Below are 16,825 nucleotides of genomic sequence, written 5' to 3' on the forward strand. Positions count from 1 at the left end.
TAAACAGCCATTTATAAAACCTTCACTTTATAAATGGCTGTTTTGAAGCCTACATAATATTTGAATTTGTGCATTAAAAGTCCATGTTGAAGAAATATGCACGAAACTGACACAAAAATGAAATACATGAAAACTTAAACTAGCAAATTCCATGCAACACTGGGACTCCCATATGAAATCAGTAACTATTGTCCAAGATGTTTAGAATTATTTGAAAAACAGGGATGTCAGTCTTCCTTAACTTCTGTCACTGCTTGTTTTTGGTGCTTTGCCAGCTAAATATCAACACTTACTTACCAAGAATATTTGTGTCATTAAACTTGGTAATTGCATTTATTTTTTATCCAGGTGTTTCGTTTTCAGGTTTTGTTGGTTTCTCTCCCCCCCTGCCCCACCATTCCCCCCCACCTTTAACCAAACAGTAAGCCTAGAAGCACAATTGTTATAGATGGATCACTAATAGCTTATGACAACACATTCCAAATGGCCAGAATCTTCTGGGTCGGGTCAAATAAACTATTGCCACAAAATGCCATCTGAGAGCTTCTGATGAAGGAAAAAAAAAGTAATGAGATCAAGATGTTGTTCAGCCCCTAAAAGAGGATACACTTCAAATTCCAAGGAGACTCCTTACATCAAGACAGTTTCTGACAGTTCTTTTTACCTATTATTGTTTGTAGCAACATGAAATACCTACATTTTGCCAAGGATAATTCTAAAAATCATCATAAAGTTGTAAGTCTAAGGTAAGTTTCCCTATGCTTACAAAATAGAAAATTGTCAACTATGAAATGATGCAAGTTTAAAGAACAAACTAGATGGCCTTAGAGAAGAAGTTAATAGATCCACGTAGAACTCTTCATCAGCATGTCAGTTACATTTCCCTGTATTACCTTTAATTTTGTCATCTTTAATGGAGATGTGGGAGTTCAGGTATCCGTGTAAATCACACAAGTGAGCCAGACATGAACTATGCAATTAACAAATAGTCCCCACCATCAGCTAGAGTTATCCATGTTAATGTTATTAACCAATATGCTTATATGCCTGTCTATGCAGAAATTACTTGACCGCATGCAGAACAGGTATTGAACTCTCTTGATTAAGAAGGCGTATTGTAATGTATAGTCTAGTAATGGTTCTATAATGGTTTCTGTAGAAAAGATAAAAATCTCAAACACTGATGGTTTGTAAGACAAGAGTTAAATCATAACCTGAGGTGGAATTCAGTCTGCTGCAAAAGATACAAAATTCATACTGCAGGAGATACAGAATTCATTTTAGTGCTTAGGCTACTTCAAATCTGATGCTTCAAATTCTACTAACATTTTTTTTTAAGTATCCTCAAAACATGTAGAAAGGATGACTATAAGGGAATATAAATTATACAGTGGAGGTAGGCCTTGAAGCTTTTAAATCTATTTAGGACAACAGTATACAGAAGTTAAGAGCAGATGCCACAGAGCTAGTACTGGCAGAGCACAACTCTGGTAAACTTTTGCTCAAATGGCCCTCAAATTACCATAAGAAGTGTGCAGCTTAAGAATAATCCAATTAGTGAGTGGAGAAAACTACCATCTTACCTTAAAAATTTTAACATTTTGGTTAGCTATATCTCTGTTGAGCTCTAATAATGGGTTTTAGAGCAAGTTTAGTCTCATTAGTGCCCCAAATTAGAAATCACACTTGTTTGTGGCTAGTGAACATCTGCAACTTGAGAAAATGGTCTTAGATTTTGGAGTTCTAGAATTGTTTCTCATCCTGCCACCACCTCTATTTTAGATTTAAACCAAATTATTTTCTACCTATTTCCTATTTCCCCTTCTCAATGGATAAGAAAAAAACGCCTTTTTCTTTCAGGACAATGAAAGACCTACATAGGACAATAATTCTATGAAAGAACATGCAGCTAGAACTATACTAGAAAACTTCTACTTGAAGATTCTTGAAATGCTAGTAAGTATGACTTTAGTATTTGAAACAGCGATGTAAAAGCAAGTTATTTGTTGAATCTCAAACCCTCAATTGGCTCTCTTCAATCACTGATCAAATTATTTTTCATCTTATGCATATTCCCATTTCTTAATTTTCATACTTTATACTAGTAGATACCCAGTACACTGCATCTTAAAGGACATTTTTGGTAATATATATTGATTACTGCTTTATTTTATTTTTAAAATCATCCTAATTTGCTATCCCTGTCCAGCTCTACTTACTACTTTCTGAATTTTTTGTGGGTGAATTTGAACCTCTGCCAAATCAAGTATTAGGAAAATAATTGTAAGTACAAACAGAAGGCAAACAGAGCACAGTAAATAATGAAGGGAGAGGATATGAGAAAGAGTACAAAAGGAACAAAGAAACAAATTCCACTTTGAATTATTGAGTCTTCCACACTGCACCTAAGTGCAACACTAACTTAACACAGGTGTACGCCACATGAGCTTATGAAAAAACTTGATTGTGAAGAGCGTAATGATGGCTCTATGTCTGCAGCACATTCATTCCGTGGTTCATTTATGCATCTGTTATATATTTGTCTTGGAAAAAAAGGGAAAAGCTAGTATTTTAAAGATGTTAAAGCAGTTGATCATCTACACTTAAAAGTAAGTGTATTTGAAAGACCATATGCTAACGCAAAGGAACAAGGCAGTTAAGCAACTGTGCTAAGGTTTGGAGGTGCCTTAGTGCAGAATCTGGGCTTTATCTGCACAATAACACAAACCCTGGTTATGGGCCACAGATCCACATTGCAAAAGCACAGGGCGAAAGTGGTCTCTGTCCTCAAAGGCTTACAATTTAAGTATAAGAAAAGACACACCCACAGAAAGGGAACTATAAGTAAACTAACAGCAGAATAGGTAACGATATTCATACAGTGGCAACCAGTCTTACGTTTTTTATATTACACTATAATAGAAATTAATTTTTTTTTAAGGATTTTGAATAAAGCATTGCAATAACAGTGTGAATGTTCAAACACCTTTATAAAACACAGGAGTGAGCAAGGCAGTGCCTCTTCAAAACACTGAATGCGTCGGTCTTGGTAAGTGGCATGAAGAGGTCTGGATGAGCAGGAGTGTAGATGAGTCAAAACAAATGAAAGAAGACATGAAAAGGGAAATGGATAGACAGGAGGTCTGGAAGTACTGCGAAAGCAAAGACATCTAATGATTAATAAGACAAAAAATGTTGTGGGAAGAAGAGAGAAAAAAATGAGAAGAACAGAATTTTGCAATGGAAGCAACATTTGATTACATCAAATCAAATCATCAGTATTTGATTACATCCAGTCAGAAGCACGTTGAATTTATGCAAAGAGGAAGGACTGCCAAAGAGATTATATTGCCCTAATTAAGGAGATGCGATGATGTGAGACTGGATAAGCTGAGAAAATGCAGAAATAGGACTAAGTCCTGCTACTGTGATTCTCACATGGAAAACACTAAGCAAAACAAACAGAAAATATGGCCAGTAATAGCTAAACAACCTAGATGTGAAATTTGGAAATGTTTACCTTATTATTAATTGTATTTTTTTCTTAATAATATCTTATTGAATCTAGACTTTGAGCCCCTATGTACTTAAAAATTCACTAAGTCAGGGAGAAACTTGTATACATTCAATACATGAATAACAATCAAAAGCACATTTGCACCATGTAATTTTACTAGCTAGAAAGATGAGTCCTCATGGAGAATTTTGTGATGTGAAAAAGAAAAAAACATATTAGCACGAAATAGGCCACATAGTCAAAGTGTTCTCTAGTTGTGTTGAGGCATGCAAAACGTCAAAAGAGGTTATTTAAAACAGCATGTTAACTTGGGACTTATGAAAGAATTTTCTCTTGCAGGCTTCCCATGTAGCTGTTTAAATCAGTGAATCCCAGATATACAAATGTATTAGGATATCTAACTACTAATGACTAATTAACATCCTTTCAGCTTTCTGAGGTGTTGCAAAGACATGTCACACAGCAGTAAAATATCATAGCAACATTCTGAGAACAATCTAATAACCAAAATTAAAAAACAAGTAAGTGTAAGCTACCTGGCTGAAAAGAAATATTATTTTTGTATTGTAAGACCTCAGTAGAGCTAACTTCTATCTTATGAAGAAAGTTGTGCAGCATTTCTTTGCTGGATTAATATAAAAAATAAACCACCCCATTTTACTGTGAAAGGCTTTGTACAGTATGAATGCAAGGACAACTTAAGGTACCACAAAAGACAACAATTAAAATTAATTACTGAAAAAAATGCATTGCATTTTATTCCGAAAGATTCAAGGGGAATGTCCCTATTTCCTTAAACAAAGATCTAGAGATTAATTTTTTTCTGATCTTTCTCATTAGAACTTGGCAAGCTGCCAAGAACTTCCCAAAAAAGCATGAAAATGAACACTATTCAAAGAAAAATCTGCAGGAAACCTTTCTGAGGATCCTTGCAGTGGTATTTTGTTCAGTTTTGTACAACAGATCATTGGCTCCCTGATGTACTCCGTGAGAGCTGTTCCAGATGGTGGTATGCCAAGGACAGAACTGTAATGCAGTATATTGCCACACTCAATTCATTACCACACGGAGAAGTAATGCGTTTAAGCTCAATTATTATTTTTTTTAAACAAAGTTTATTCAGGCTGCAGGAAGCAGAAGTTGCTGCTGGGAGCTGTAGAAGGATTGCACAGGGATGGGGGCGAGGCCTCAAGAGAGGATATATTTCTTTATTTCCTTCAGGGCTGTTGTTTTTTCCATTGAGTAGAGGGAGAGGGAGGAGGAGATCTCCAAGCTGAAAAAGCAGTTTTCAATCAAGAAAACTTCTTTCAGTTAAGTACTCCCAGTTCCCCTCATGCTGTTTGGTAAAGGGAATAAATGTGGACAGGTTTCATTTGTACATAACCTTATTAGAACTGTCTGACTGTTTCCAGTATTCTTTTTATATATTACACCATTAGGGAGCTTTTTATAACATCCATGGTGAAGTACAAACATTTCATAATGGAAAGAGTTATGATCCCTGATCCTCAGTACAGCACAGCATCTAGACAGTTTTTTCTGCAAGACTGCATCCACCCACCAGAGTGTTCCAGTTCCCCCATTCTCCTTGGCATGACCTGCACAGACACAGGAGGCATCACACCAGCATTTCACTATAGCTCCTCTTGTAGAATCTTACACTAAATATCTACAAGCATTCAACAACTTACAGTATGACAACTTGCTTTCCAAACTGCAATGTTAAGGGCGGGGTGGGGGGTGGAATCAACCCCTTAATGTATTACGTACTAGAAGAACTGAACTCCAGAAGTGGTGTGAAAATTCAAAGGATTTACTCTCAGAGTAAAGACTGCTAAAGCATTTAAATGACAAATTATGTCAAAAGCCTTCAGATACTTGTTTATGCAATATCCATGGATCTCTGACTTACAATGGTTGGTTTTCATAAAAATTATAAAAACAAGGCCAAATTCCAATTGTAGACAAATTTAAATATAATTTATTTAAAATTTTTTTCAATTTTATTTTTAAATAATCCAATAATGCTTTTACAAATGGGAATGGAAAAGGAATGGCTGGTATCTATGCTGAAGTTTTCTGTAACATAACTACAAATAACCTGCGTATAGGTTGGATTCTATACTGCTCCACATAGCATTGCAATATTACAAAAATAAGGGAAACAGATTTGAAAGAAGAATCTTTAAACCCAGTGATCCTAATATACCAGAGCACTGGATAAGAACAAACAGAAGTATATTAAAACCAAACAAAGAAATTAACCCTAAAATAACTCGGCAAAAATCATTCATTCTGTTCCAGGTTAAACGTATTTAAGATACTCAAAGAAATCTAAAAAATGGTATCAAAATTCGATTAAGGCATAAAGCTTTTGTGGTATTTGCAGTAAATATTAAGATAAACTTAACCCTGGAAACAGTAAGCACCATGTAAAACATCCTGCAGCTCCCCTCCTGGCACACGCTGGAAATAGAAAAATGGATGGCAGAGTTCAGTGCAGGTTCTTCCAGTTCTCAACACACCATTTCCACAGGTCATAAAATAAACCCAGATACAGCATAACTGACTGCTAACTAAAAAGCAAAAATGCAAAGATCCTGAAGAAACTTCAGTAAATATGTAAAATTGAAAACCAAAAGGGTAACAAAGCATTCATACTTTTTCTTGAAAACAAGCTGGAATTAAAATTCTGTAATTGCATACCAGAGAGGAAAATCTGATGTATTTAATTATAACTGTTCTAAATTAAAACCCAAGTAGAAGATTCATGCAAAAGCAATTTTAAACCAAACATACTTATTTGTATTCTAAAAAGCTTCATTTTGGAAGTGTGCTAAGGAAGCATGTCCAAGATGTTATAGGAAAAAAAAAAAAAAAACAAAAAGAGAAATCACAATTGTTGTAACAGCTACCTCCCTTGTCTTATTGGCTTTTCAGTAATCCCACTGAATTTCCTATCTGAATCTACAACCATAACGCTCAGACCCAGAGTGTGCTGGTAGTAGGATTTCGGTCACCAATGGCAAGGAAAAGGAAAGCCAGCCTCTCAGTGGCTGGTTTTATTATGTTAGCTTAAGTTGCAAACTGGTGCAAATCCTTGGAGATTAACATAATCTATTATTTTTCAAGAAATACTAGTGGATGTGGAATTTTGGGACAAAGAATCTCACAATGAATGTGTCCAACACCAAGGCCCAACTAGGAAGTCATTAAGATTTTTTAAGGCTAGGAATTTAAAATAAAAAACCTCTCTGGAATTATATGAATTAAAAGACCAAATTGTTAAAAGACAGGAATGAACCACAGGATCTTATAAATGAAGACCAGAGTCTATTTCTGTGTTAAAATTTTTATCTCCACTCCTGTGACTCCTTGTCATTTTATCATTTCTTTGGTTAGAACTGTTTTTCCTGCCCTATACTTTTCCATGATAAACTGGAATTTTTAATTGACCACATCTTTTTCCTTCATGCTCTCCCTCCAGAGTTAGTTTATCTGCCCTGCTGGCCTTGCACCAATACTTCACATACAAAGCTCTGTGTGCCACCCTCATGTAGCCCATGCTACAACTTGCCTTACTTTTAGAAAAATCTGAGTCTTCTTATCTCTCATTTTTCTGAAAATTAAACCAGAAGTAGTTATTTCCAGCTGATTCTGCCTGTTTTTTCTAAATCACTTTTAGGAACTCAGCCCTAGATGGAGATAGGAATCATACTTTAGGAACCATAAAATTATGCACAAATTTAATAAAAATCAGATTGTTTCTGCATGAATTAGATAGAAAGGACTTTTGTATGAAAAGAAATAGCTAAATGTACAGGCAAAGAGGCATGTACTAGCAGAAATGCTTCTAAATCCACAAAATTACTTTAGAAAGCTTGCTCTTGGCCATCAGATTTTATTTCTGCCAGTTTGAAAACTGAAATCTGCTACACAGTCTGTAAAATTTAGTTTTAAAGTACTTGCATGAATTTTGAAGTATAAAAAGTATATTAAAACCAAAATAAATATTTTAAATCTTCACAAATTACCAATTAACCCCCCCAATTTTATACCTGAAAACATCAAAATTTAAAATAGCAGGCAAGTGTATGCATGCTTTGTCTTTCAACCCTGTTTAACCAGAGGATGGGGCTTTGTGTGCACATATACAATGCCCAATAAAGTAGACTTAGCTGAAATAGCGCATTCTCAAAATTCATCTGGTTTTAGTTACAGAAGTGCAAAAACCAGTTCAGAATCAATAGGAAATGTTCTACTTTATCCCTCTCTAATTTAGAAATGTCTAAGCTGGTTTTACTCAAGCTCTGTAAATATACAAACAAAAGAAGTTTAGAAAAAAAGAAAAAAATACACCACTACCAAAACATGCCCTGAACCAAAAAAAAACCCCAAAATAGAACCTCCCATTGCTTATAGAGACTGACAAGCTGAAGTCTCAACCCTGGAGTTATTTTTATGGGCAGACAGTAAGTCACTTGGAGAAGAGCTTATAATGGAAGCAAAGGCACACAGTAACTAGACAGTAACTACAGTATAACAACAGTAATTCACATTTCAAATGTGTAATCTAAAACTACAGGGAAATGTGCTTGTGATGTAAAGCAAAACTGAATTATTTAATTCAGGTATAGTGTGCATGCTCTCTGCAGTGTTTATGCTATGTATTTTCAGAAAAGAGTTAAGTCTTTAAAATGTCCCTACCTACTGGCCATGTTCCATTCAAGTGCTGGATTTTGAGAATTTCTCTCAGTCTCTGTCAAAACCCCTCCTTTTCCATTTTCTTTCTCTGGTTTCAACTGATTCCAATAAGCAGTACCGATGTTGATAGATTGAAGATCTATTTGATATTGTCTATCTTCAACTTCTGATCCAGGGTCTCGAAGAATTCCTAGATTTAGTGCTCTCCTGTAATGTCAAAAAAAGGAAAAGGAATCACCAAAGGTTAAAATCAGACCAATCAGATATTCATTAAGATCCAAAGTAACAAAATGAAGATACCAATGGTGCCATTTTTGTCTACACTAAGCATTATTAATTTCAAATCTTCAAAAGTACCCATCTGCCTCTTTCCTATGGAATTCAATGGGAGATTTGCAAATTCCTAAATTTAGCCAGATGTACCAAAATTGGTATGAGATCAATGCATAAACTTCATTGCACTTCCAATCAGATTGATTGAGCAGCCTTGTGGGGAAGTAGGACTGATTCATATCTACTGAATGGATAAAGGAGGTCACATTCATGTCCTCAAAAAGAACAGCTACACATCAGTATAACCAGGAAGCATAACCAACTGTCCCACTGTTCAAATTCATCAAAGAATAAAAATTAAAAAGAATATTCCAATATGATGGCAAAACAATTCAATCCTTTTACCTCTGTACTTCAACACAGAGTTTTTTAAATAAAATTCTTCTAATAAGTGATAAAAAAGCATTTTTGAGTGAACCACATTCCGTCTTGATTCCTTTAAAGTCTATGACATTAGATTTACAAAGTACTTCAGTCTTGAGCTGAGTCTTGGAAAGAGTCAGACTCAACTTCAACAAAACATTCAAGAACTATTAAATGAGTGGGGGCTGCTGAGACCATTAAATTTTACCTGGGACCAGTAACAGAGGAGTCTCTTACCGCCATTCATCTCCTGCTAATAAGCACTGGGAAATACTAAAAAAAAATTATCTTGCCCTTTCTATACTGGGAACAATACAACCTTCTGTGCACTGCTCATTTGGTATTATAACAAAAATTCACCACTACGTTATCACAGTTTTTCAAAATAAGGGAGCAAGGGAATCTTAATTTTTTTTTCTTCACTCTGTGATCACAAATTTTAGTCTATTTTTATTGATTTCATACATTTGCGTTGAAGCTTCTTATTTGCATATGACATCCAATCTACTCTTCTGTTCAAGGTCTTGGGCCAAAATTATTTAGTATACAGCTGCTGTCTTCACAGAGAAATTAATAATTCTGCAATTCATGCGAATTTGATGTTAATAATCTAAACATAAATAACTATTGAAGTAGCACATCCCAAACTGCAAACTCAAGAGTACAGGTATGCAAACTATAGATATGCAACCTGTTTCAAAGTGCAATCCTAGTGCTGCCCAAATCTAAATAACAGTTGAAACTGCTGATACACTGCCATTGTCACTAATGGAGTATGTTAGCAATTAAGAAAATTAAGTAATTAATCATATGTATCCACAGAAGAATGTGGATGACAGGAAAGCCATTTTGATCAAGTCATTCCTGGCGAGGCAGTGTGATGGCATTGTTCAGTAGACCCTGTAACTTTCTTAAGTGCTTAGTAGAAGCACACTAAAAATCTGTTATGTCAGTAGTGGTGTTTCAAAATTAAATGTGGTTTCTTAAAACTTAAGAATGTGTTTGTCAACTTTCCACACAGAGAGGCTTAACCACAACCACTGTGCCTTTTATTATTCTTTCTAAGGCATTATTTCATCAATATGAATGCAGTTAAAAAAAACCAAAAAACACACAGTAGATTATTGTATGATCCAATGTCTATTTTCATACTTCGTCTAATACAAATAAATACCGGAATATTTGTTTTGTGAACTATTACTTAAAATAAAGCACCAAATTACATATTTTTGGAAATCTGCTCGTGTATATAAAACAGAATACGATACTAATTTCACATGCATAATTGATTTTCTCCCCTTCACTTCACAGTGAGCATTTTTCATTTCTTCTTTTATGAGCAGCTTGATGACTTGCAACATGCTCACCTATATATTCCTTAGCCTCATTCAGCATAACCATGACCTTGTGAAACAAATTCCTTGAGCACAACGTGTCTGTATGCACTCTGAAACTCCCAGCTGTGACAATGGCTTTCTTACCCTCACAAATTTATTTATTTAAACATAAACAATAACAAAATCATTTTTTGGCAAAAATCTTTAGGTGCAGCAAAATATACAAGGGCATTATTTAAAGACAAGGTACTGGTGTATCGTGTTGCCGGTATCACATTTGTCTGCTGCGTCTTTTTTTTAATGCACTTCAGGATATTACAGCCTAATACTTCATTATTTTCATGCTGATAAAAAAGTTTGCATTGTTCCTATTAAGAATCTCCTACATATAATATAATACTCTTCTTCTGATTCTTCAGATATAATTTTGAAATCCAAGCAAATTGTGTTTCTATAGATAACCCACTTCAAGAAACACATTCTTTACACATACATGTAAAATACAAGAAATAGGAATTAATGCCTTGATGTTTTCATAAAGCTCATTATGGCTTTCAGAAATTGAATCATGCCAGTTTTACACAAGTATCAAAATAGTCTTTTCCCAAATAAGTAATATATATACAGGCATTTACATAAGCCCTCATTTCTAATTTCCCAAATCAACAATTTACATAAGCACTAATTTTTGATTTTCCATATCAACAGTTTTCCTAAGTATGCCTCCAATTTATTAGCTGTATACTTCCTAGAAGGATGAAGTATGTTAAACCACAGCAAACCTGGCCTAATCTTAAACACACATGCTTTGTATGAATTCTGAACCCTTTAAAATCCTTGCAGTAAATAAATTCAGGAAAACGGAGTAAACCTAATTAATGACTTCTCTATGTCCAGCATAAGTGATATTTTATCAGCTGAAATGTACTGTAGGTATTACTATTTTGCTTCCCTCTTCTGAAAACAACTTCACTACCTCATCTAATCTTTGGGCAGGTGGTACAGACTACAACAGTTGGTCAACAATACAGTAAGATCACAAGCAACGAAAGACAACCATAAGCATGCAGCAGGAAACACAGGTTTAAAGTTTTTCTTTTTTTAAAATTGATTTAGTGTGGGTCAGGCTTTTTGTATGTTTATTTAAGAAGCAGTTCATGTTGAACCAGTTACTACATGCTGCTGAATAAGCATAATTCTGAGACCCACAGTAAAGACGTTAAATTTATTCATTTACAGCTCATCTGAGACCTACAAAAAGTTAAACAAGCCAGGAAAATGGCAGTTAATGACTACACATTATGTAATAATTAAGAAATATTTGCAGATTTTACACACAACAGCTAATTTTTATTAGAACTTACTGGATTTCTGTGTGCACTAATTTCTGCTTCCAGGTAGAGAGATTACAAACCTATACCCAAATTTGAATTATGAAAGGTTTTTGCTGGTGGTAAAAGATCCTTCCTATCCTAATTTAAACAGGAAACAGAAAGTAAGCTTGGATAAATATGTAATAACCTATGACACATATATAAAAGGACCTCTTCTGCTGAAGCTTGTGAAGTCCCAGGCTAGATGTAGTCTGAAAGCCCCTCACCTATGTATGAGATGTGACTGACTACTGTAGAAATCATAGCAGGATTCATCACTGACCTAATGCACCTTCAATGCCTTTTCCCCAGCTCAACTCAATAAAGTTTCCTCCTTGACAAAGCCACTGAATGTATTGTACCAAACAGGGAAACCTAAGCAAGAGTTTCTTAGGGACACAATGGACTCCATCTGGAACGACATGCTATAGGTGTTAAGAAGAGCACAGAACAAAACACGTGGTAAACCAAGAGAATCTTTGACAACACAGATTTATTTCTAAGTCTAGAACAACACTGGCCTTTGAGAATGCTGAGCTTCTAGAAGTAAAACCTCAGACAGGAATCAGCTTTTCAAACTAAGGCAACTATTTTTTATTATTTTTTTTTTAATTATACCGAATAGATGTCTTTTTGTTACAGAAAAGCTAACACTTGAGCCCCTGGGAGAGAAACACAACTTCCCCAACATCATACAAGATACAGAGACATGATCTCAGTACTAGAATAAAAAAAATCCTATAGCATGACTTCTCATGATGTAAGTCCTGGATATGCCTAAATTTGGAGATATTAAAAACACTTATTTGTGAGGAAGATGGAAAGAAGAATGAGAAGTAGAAAGAAAAGGAGAGCACAATACTGGGCAAGAGGAAGAATCATAGAATCAGGGCACTAAGGCTTAAATTAATGAAAATAAGCAGGTAAGAACATTCTAATGTTGCAAGAAGAGAGAAGGAGACATCTTTAGCCAAGAAGAGGAGGTCCTCACATGATCCTGGGTGCATATTCTGCCATACTGAGTAATACACAGGTCTTCCAGGACAAGGGTAACCTCACCTCTGCTTTCCCACCCTGCAATCTGTCTGTAGGGAGACCTGTGGTGTAGCAAACAGTGCTTTATGGCTGACAGGATGTTGGAAACAATTTATTTAAGTCTGGATCAGTAGAGCAGCTTTCAATTAGCTTTCAAATGTCATCAGCAGTAAACTCCCATTCTGTTTCTGCCTCTTTTCCCCAGGAACCATGCCACAATGACTGGCTTTGTTGGCAGCTGCTCCTTCTCCCCTCTCCAGCTCAGACCCAGAATAATATAACAACTGTCCCATCTCCATAACTGCTGGCAGAATACTATGGATTGGGTACCAGCAATGTTTTATTAAATGAAAATATAAACTGAGTACAGTAACGCTACTTTGCTTAATGCTTTCTGATTAGCAAGTTATACTATTGATTACAGGAATTTGTTTAACAATGAAAACTGCATTCCATCTGACTAGCCCTAGTGTTGTGATCTGCACAGCCAGATACATCAACATTATCTACAGAAGACAATACATGGCAGATGTCCTGTAAGTCAGAGTGGTTAAGGTACCTGGGTTCATCTCCATATGTGTCTTGTAAAAAGAAAACATCCGTGATAGCTCTGTGAGCAAAATAAAAATGACTGACACCTTCTTAAATTTACATAGTAGACAAATACATAACATCTTAATGCAAAGGAAAAAGTTATTAACTGCATTCTAATGGAATATATTTTGTAGTCAGCAACACTCACAAGTTCTAACTTCATAATGATTTTTAATGTTTATAATTTTTTTACATAGGCATAAATCAGCTAAGAGGTAGATTACTTGTACATTTAGTGTGTTGAAAAAAAAGGCCAGTAACTTAAATATATGCTAAATTTTCTTCTAATTGCACTAGACTACTTCAAACAATTGCTACAGGGATGCAATAATATAAAGGCAACAAGTAACTTTCCTCTTTTTCAAATTAATGTTGGTTAAATTTCTGACTTCTATCTCTTGGACACTGGTCCCTTTTTGCTCTGTAAACCTACAGAGGTAAGTACTACTGAGAAGAGAGGAACTGGTATAAGAGTTTAAAAAGCTAAAGCAGAGGATAAAACAACAAATAGCTATAAAGATCATTAGGTAAAACAATTAATTCCATGTAGGAACTCAGTACTTTCAAATAACCAAAACAAAACAAAAAAAAAAGCTTATTCAGTTATGGATAAGCATGCATAAGCATGCTCTGAAACAGGATCCAATACATGAATCCCAAAGTGCCCAGTGAAAAAAACCTGGATGTATACAACAAATCATCTACCCTCATTATCACCTGGAACAGTTAATCATATAAAAGAGCACTAAGATTTTAGTTGGTTGTTGTTAACATGTCTTTTTGTCTCCTCTGTGTCAGAGTCTGGCATAAGGATATATTAGATACATGTTTAGAAAATTCAACCGTGAAAAAGGTGTTTTAATTCACTCCAAGTTTCTAGATACTTCAAGCACAGAACAGAATCAATTGTGGCCTCTGACAGAATGACATTAAGAGAAGGTATTCAGGATCTTCAACAAAGCCATCACAGTACTCTACCTACAAGTGTTTCCCTTAAATATGTCCATGCTAGGTATTAAATAGTCACTTTTGAGACAGGTAGATGGGACAGAAACACAGAGGTACCTCCTCTCTGCTTCTAGACTTTACTAGTTCTGCAGCAATAACTCTTCTACAGAAAATAATTATAGCAATAACCAAACTTTTTCTAAAATACAGAATACACTCTTTTCTTTTGCTAATATTTTCCAGCACAGCTTTTTCTTGCCAAGCTGAAGCAGACAGGTCTTCCCTTATAATTGCTTTGTAGCTTCTTCTTAAAAACAACACAGAAAAAACCCTCAGTACTTAAACTAATTGCTCAGAGATGAAAAACTGTAAAATTACAATCACATTTCTCTTAACTACTGTGTGTCCTCTATTTCACCAGTTTCATCAACAATTACTGAGCCATACAGGTATTTATTTAGTCCCAAATCATTTTATAAAAGGACTGACATTCATTGAGCTATCATAATGCAAGAGAAGAGAGATCTACTTTTGAAGACAGTAGAAATCTGGTGAATGGAAGTCAATGGTTTGTGCCTGTTTTGCATGTATGGTTGACACCCTCTCAAAAGGAGCAGGAAACAGTGTCCTGGTTAGAACTGAGGTGACAAGCCTAACGGGATGCATGGATGTGCAGAAGAGCAGAGTCTGCCAGGTCTCCATCTGCTGTACACGAGAACTTTTGGGGCTGGGCAGACGCCTTTGGCTGGCCTGCCATGGGAAATGCTTCTCTCTTGGCAAGGCTAGAACATGCCACAGGAAAACAGGAGAGGCAGGCTTCATTCCTCTTCTCTCTAAACTTGCTTAGTACATATCTCTAAATGACAAAATCAACTTTGTTAACAGTCTGCTAATTTATACTGTGTGAATAAAGCCAAAATGATTTTGTTAATTGCATAGAAAACATTTTGAGAGTATTCTGAGAATGCAAAGTTATAAAATATGGATAAAAATTAGTGTCTGCAATTTTTAAATGGATAGACTATTTATTTATTCTATTTATGTGACTACTTAAATATTTTCATTTTGAAATCCAGTAGGTACCTATACAGAGGGAAAAAAACCCAACACCCCCTCACACTTATTAATTACAGTGGTGGTGCCAGGTGGGTGCTACTATAATTCCATTTGCTATCCATTTAGGAAGGCCAGATTTAGTGAACTTGGCAACGCAAGCTCAGGACTGGTAGCAGTGCACTGATCATATAAAAGCTACTAAACACGTGAAAGGAATTACAGCAGATCACACAGCAAAATCTTGGCCCTTGCTTCCTATCTTAGTCCTATGGGCAGAAAATGCTCTACATACCTGTGAGGTGAGCAGACATATAAAAGCAGTCCCTTGCTACAAGGGCTGCAGTACAGTAATTGCCTGCAAAGAAGCTGAAGAACTTTTGCAGTGCACTTGTTTTCTGGAGTTGTCTCTGTAACACAGTATCAATGACCTTATGGCCACAAGGTACAGTGTTAGTAAAGTATGAAGTAATTCTGTTCTCTCTCAAAGAAAGTGTAAGATGAAACAAAGCTGAAGTTTGCAGCTGTGCATTTAGATGTCATCTGTTTAATTACTTCTATAATTTTATTGTTTAAATTCCTCAGCAAAAATAACAGCATGAGCAAGTCTGAACTTTTAAAAAACAGTTTTTCATTTTTATACTGTTTAATGTTTAGACAGTTTGAGGAATCGCTTTATGCTTTTGAAACATTCACCCAAATTCAGGAAGCACTGTATAAATATACACTTGACAGACTGTATAAATGATAAGTATGCACAATTCCAATGAAAGGTCTGTATGATACTTTTGGATGCCAAATGTTCCTTGAAAAAAACCAAGTGGAATATAGTTTCTCTAAATAGTAGAAGTTTGGAGAGGGGACTAGTAAAAAGACAAAATACAATATAACTCAAAGACTTTTATGCTTTTATTTTGTGGTAGAAATAATTTTATCCCAAAACTTAATGCTGCCTGGCAGTTGAAGGATCTTTCATTTCAGATTTTTAAATTTTGTGTGTACTTGCTTTACCATATGACTAAGATAAATAATCTTGTGATTTCCCCATGGTTTTCAGCCTGAATTTCACTTTGGTTTAATTGATAAATCTAGCTAAGTGGTACAGTATCTCAGTTTTTCCAGATGTTCTATAAATTTGCCTGGAAATACCCAGGTGAAGTTTCACTGAACACAGACTTCATATTTGATGTGTGGAATTTCTCTAAATGGTGCAGTATAATCTGCTGTGAGGAACAGGCTGGAAGGAAAAATGTCCTCAGTATGTTTCATAAGCTGACATGGGACAGGATTTCTTTTTGCTGCTGTGTCAGTATATCAAAATCATACCTGGACATCAATCAAATTGTATCTGAAGCAGAAAAGAACATTGCAAACAAATAAATACCAGCTTTTCCTTTACATTAAACAATGTGTATTAATGCATACTTTCAGCATGTCTATAGCAATTGGTAATGATTATAGCATGGTCAATAGAAGAAACTACTCTAAAATATGAATATTTAACCTTCCAAGTCAATTCACATTTATCTTTGGCACTGATTACATTAGTTTCTCAAGATGCCACTTGT

At 35.2% G+C, this 16,825-nt stretch overlaps 1 protein-coding gene across 4 annotated transcripts in view; it reads right to left on the reverse strand.

Moving 5' to 3' along the window:
• VPS13B (vacuolar protein sorting 13 homolog B) overlaps positions 1-16,825 on the reverse strand; it is a 434,787-nt gene that overhangs the window by 143,220 nt on the left and 274,742 nt on the right. For all 4 annotated transcript variants that reach the window (XM_021529420.2, XM_021529422.2, XM_021529419.2 and 1 more), the window contains exon 31: positions 8,225-8,428. In XM_021529420.2, coding sequence (XP_021385095.2) covers positions 8,225-8,428 — 204 coding nt within the window. The remainder of the gene's footprint in view (positions 1-8,224; positions 8,429-16,825) is intronic.

The sequence above is a fragment of the Lonchura striata genome, chromosome 1 (genome assembly GCF_046129695.1).
Source record: "Lonchura striata isolate bLonStr1 chromosome 1, bLonStr1.mat, whole genome shotgun sequence".
Classification (NCBI taxonomy): domain Eukaryota; kingdom Metazoa; phylum Chordata; class Aves; order Passeriformes; family Estrildidae; genus Lonchura; species Lonchura striata.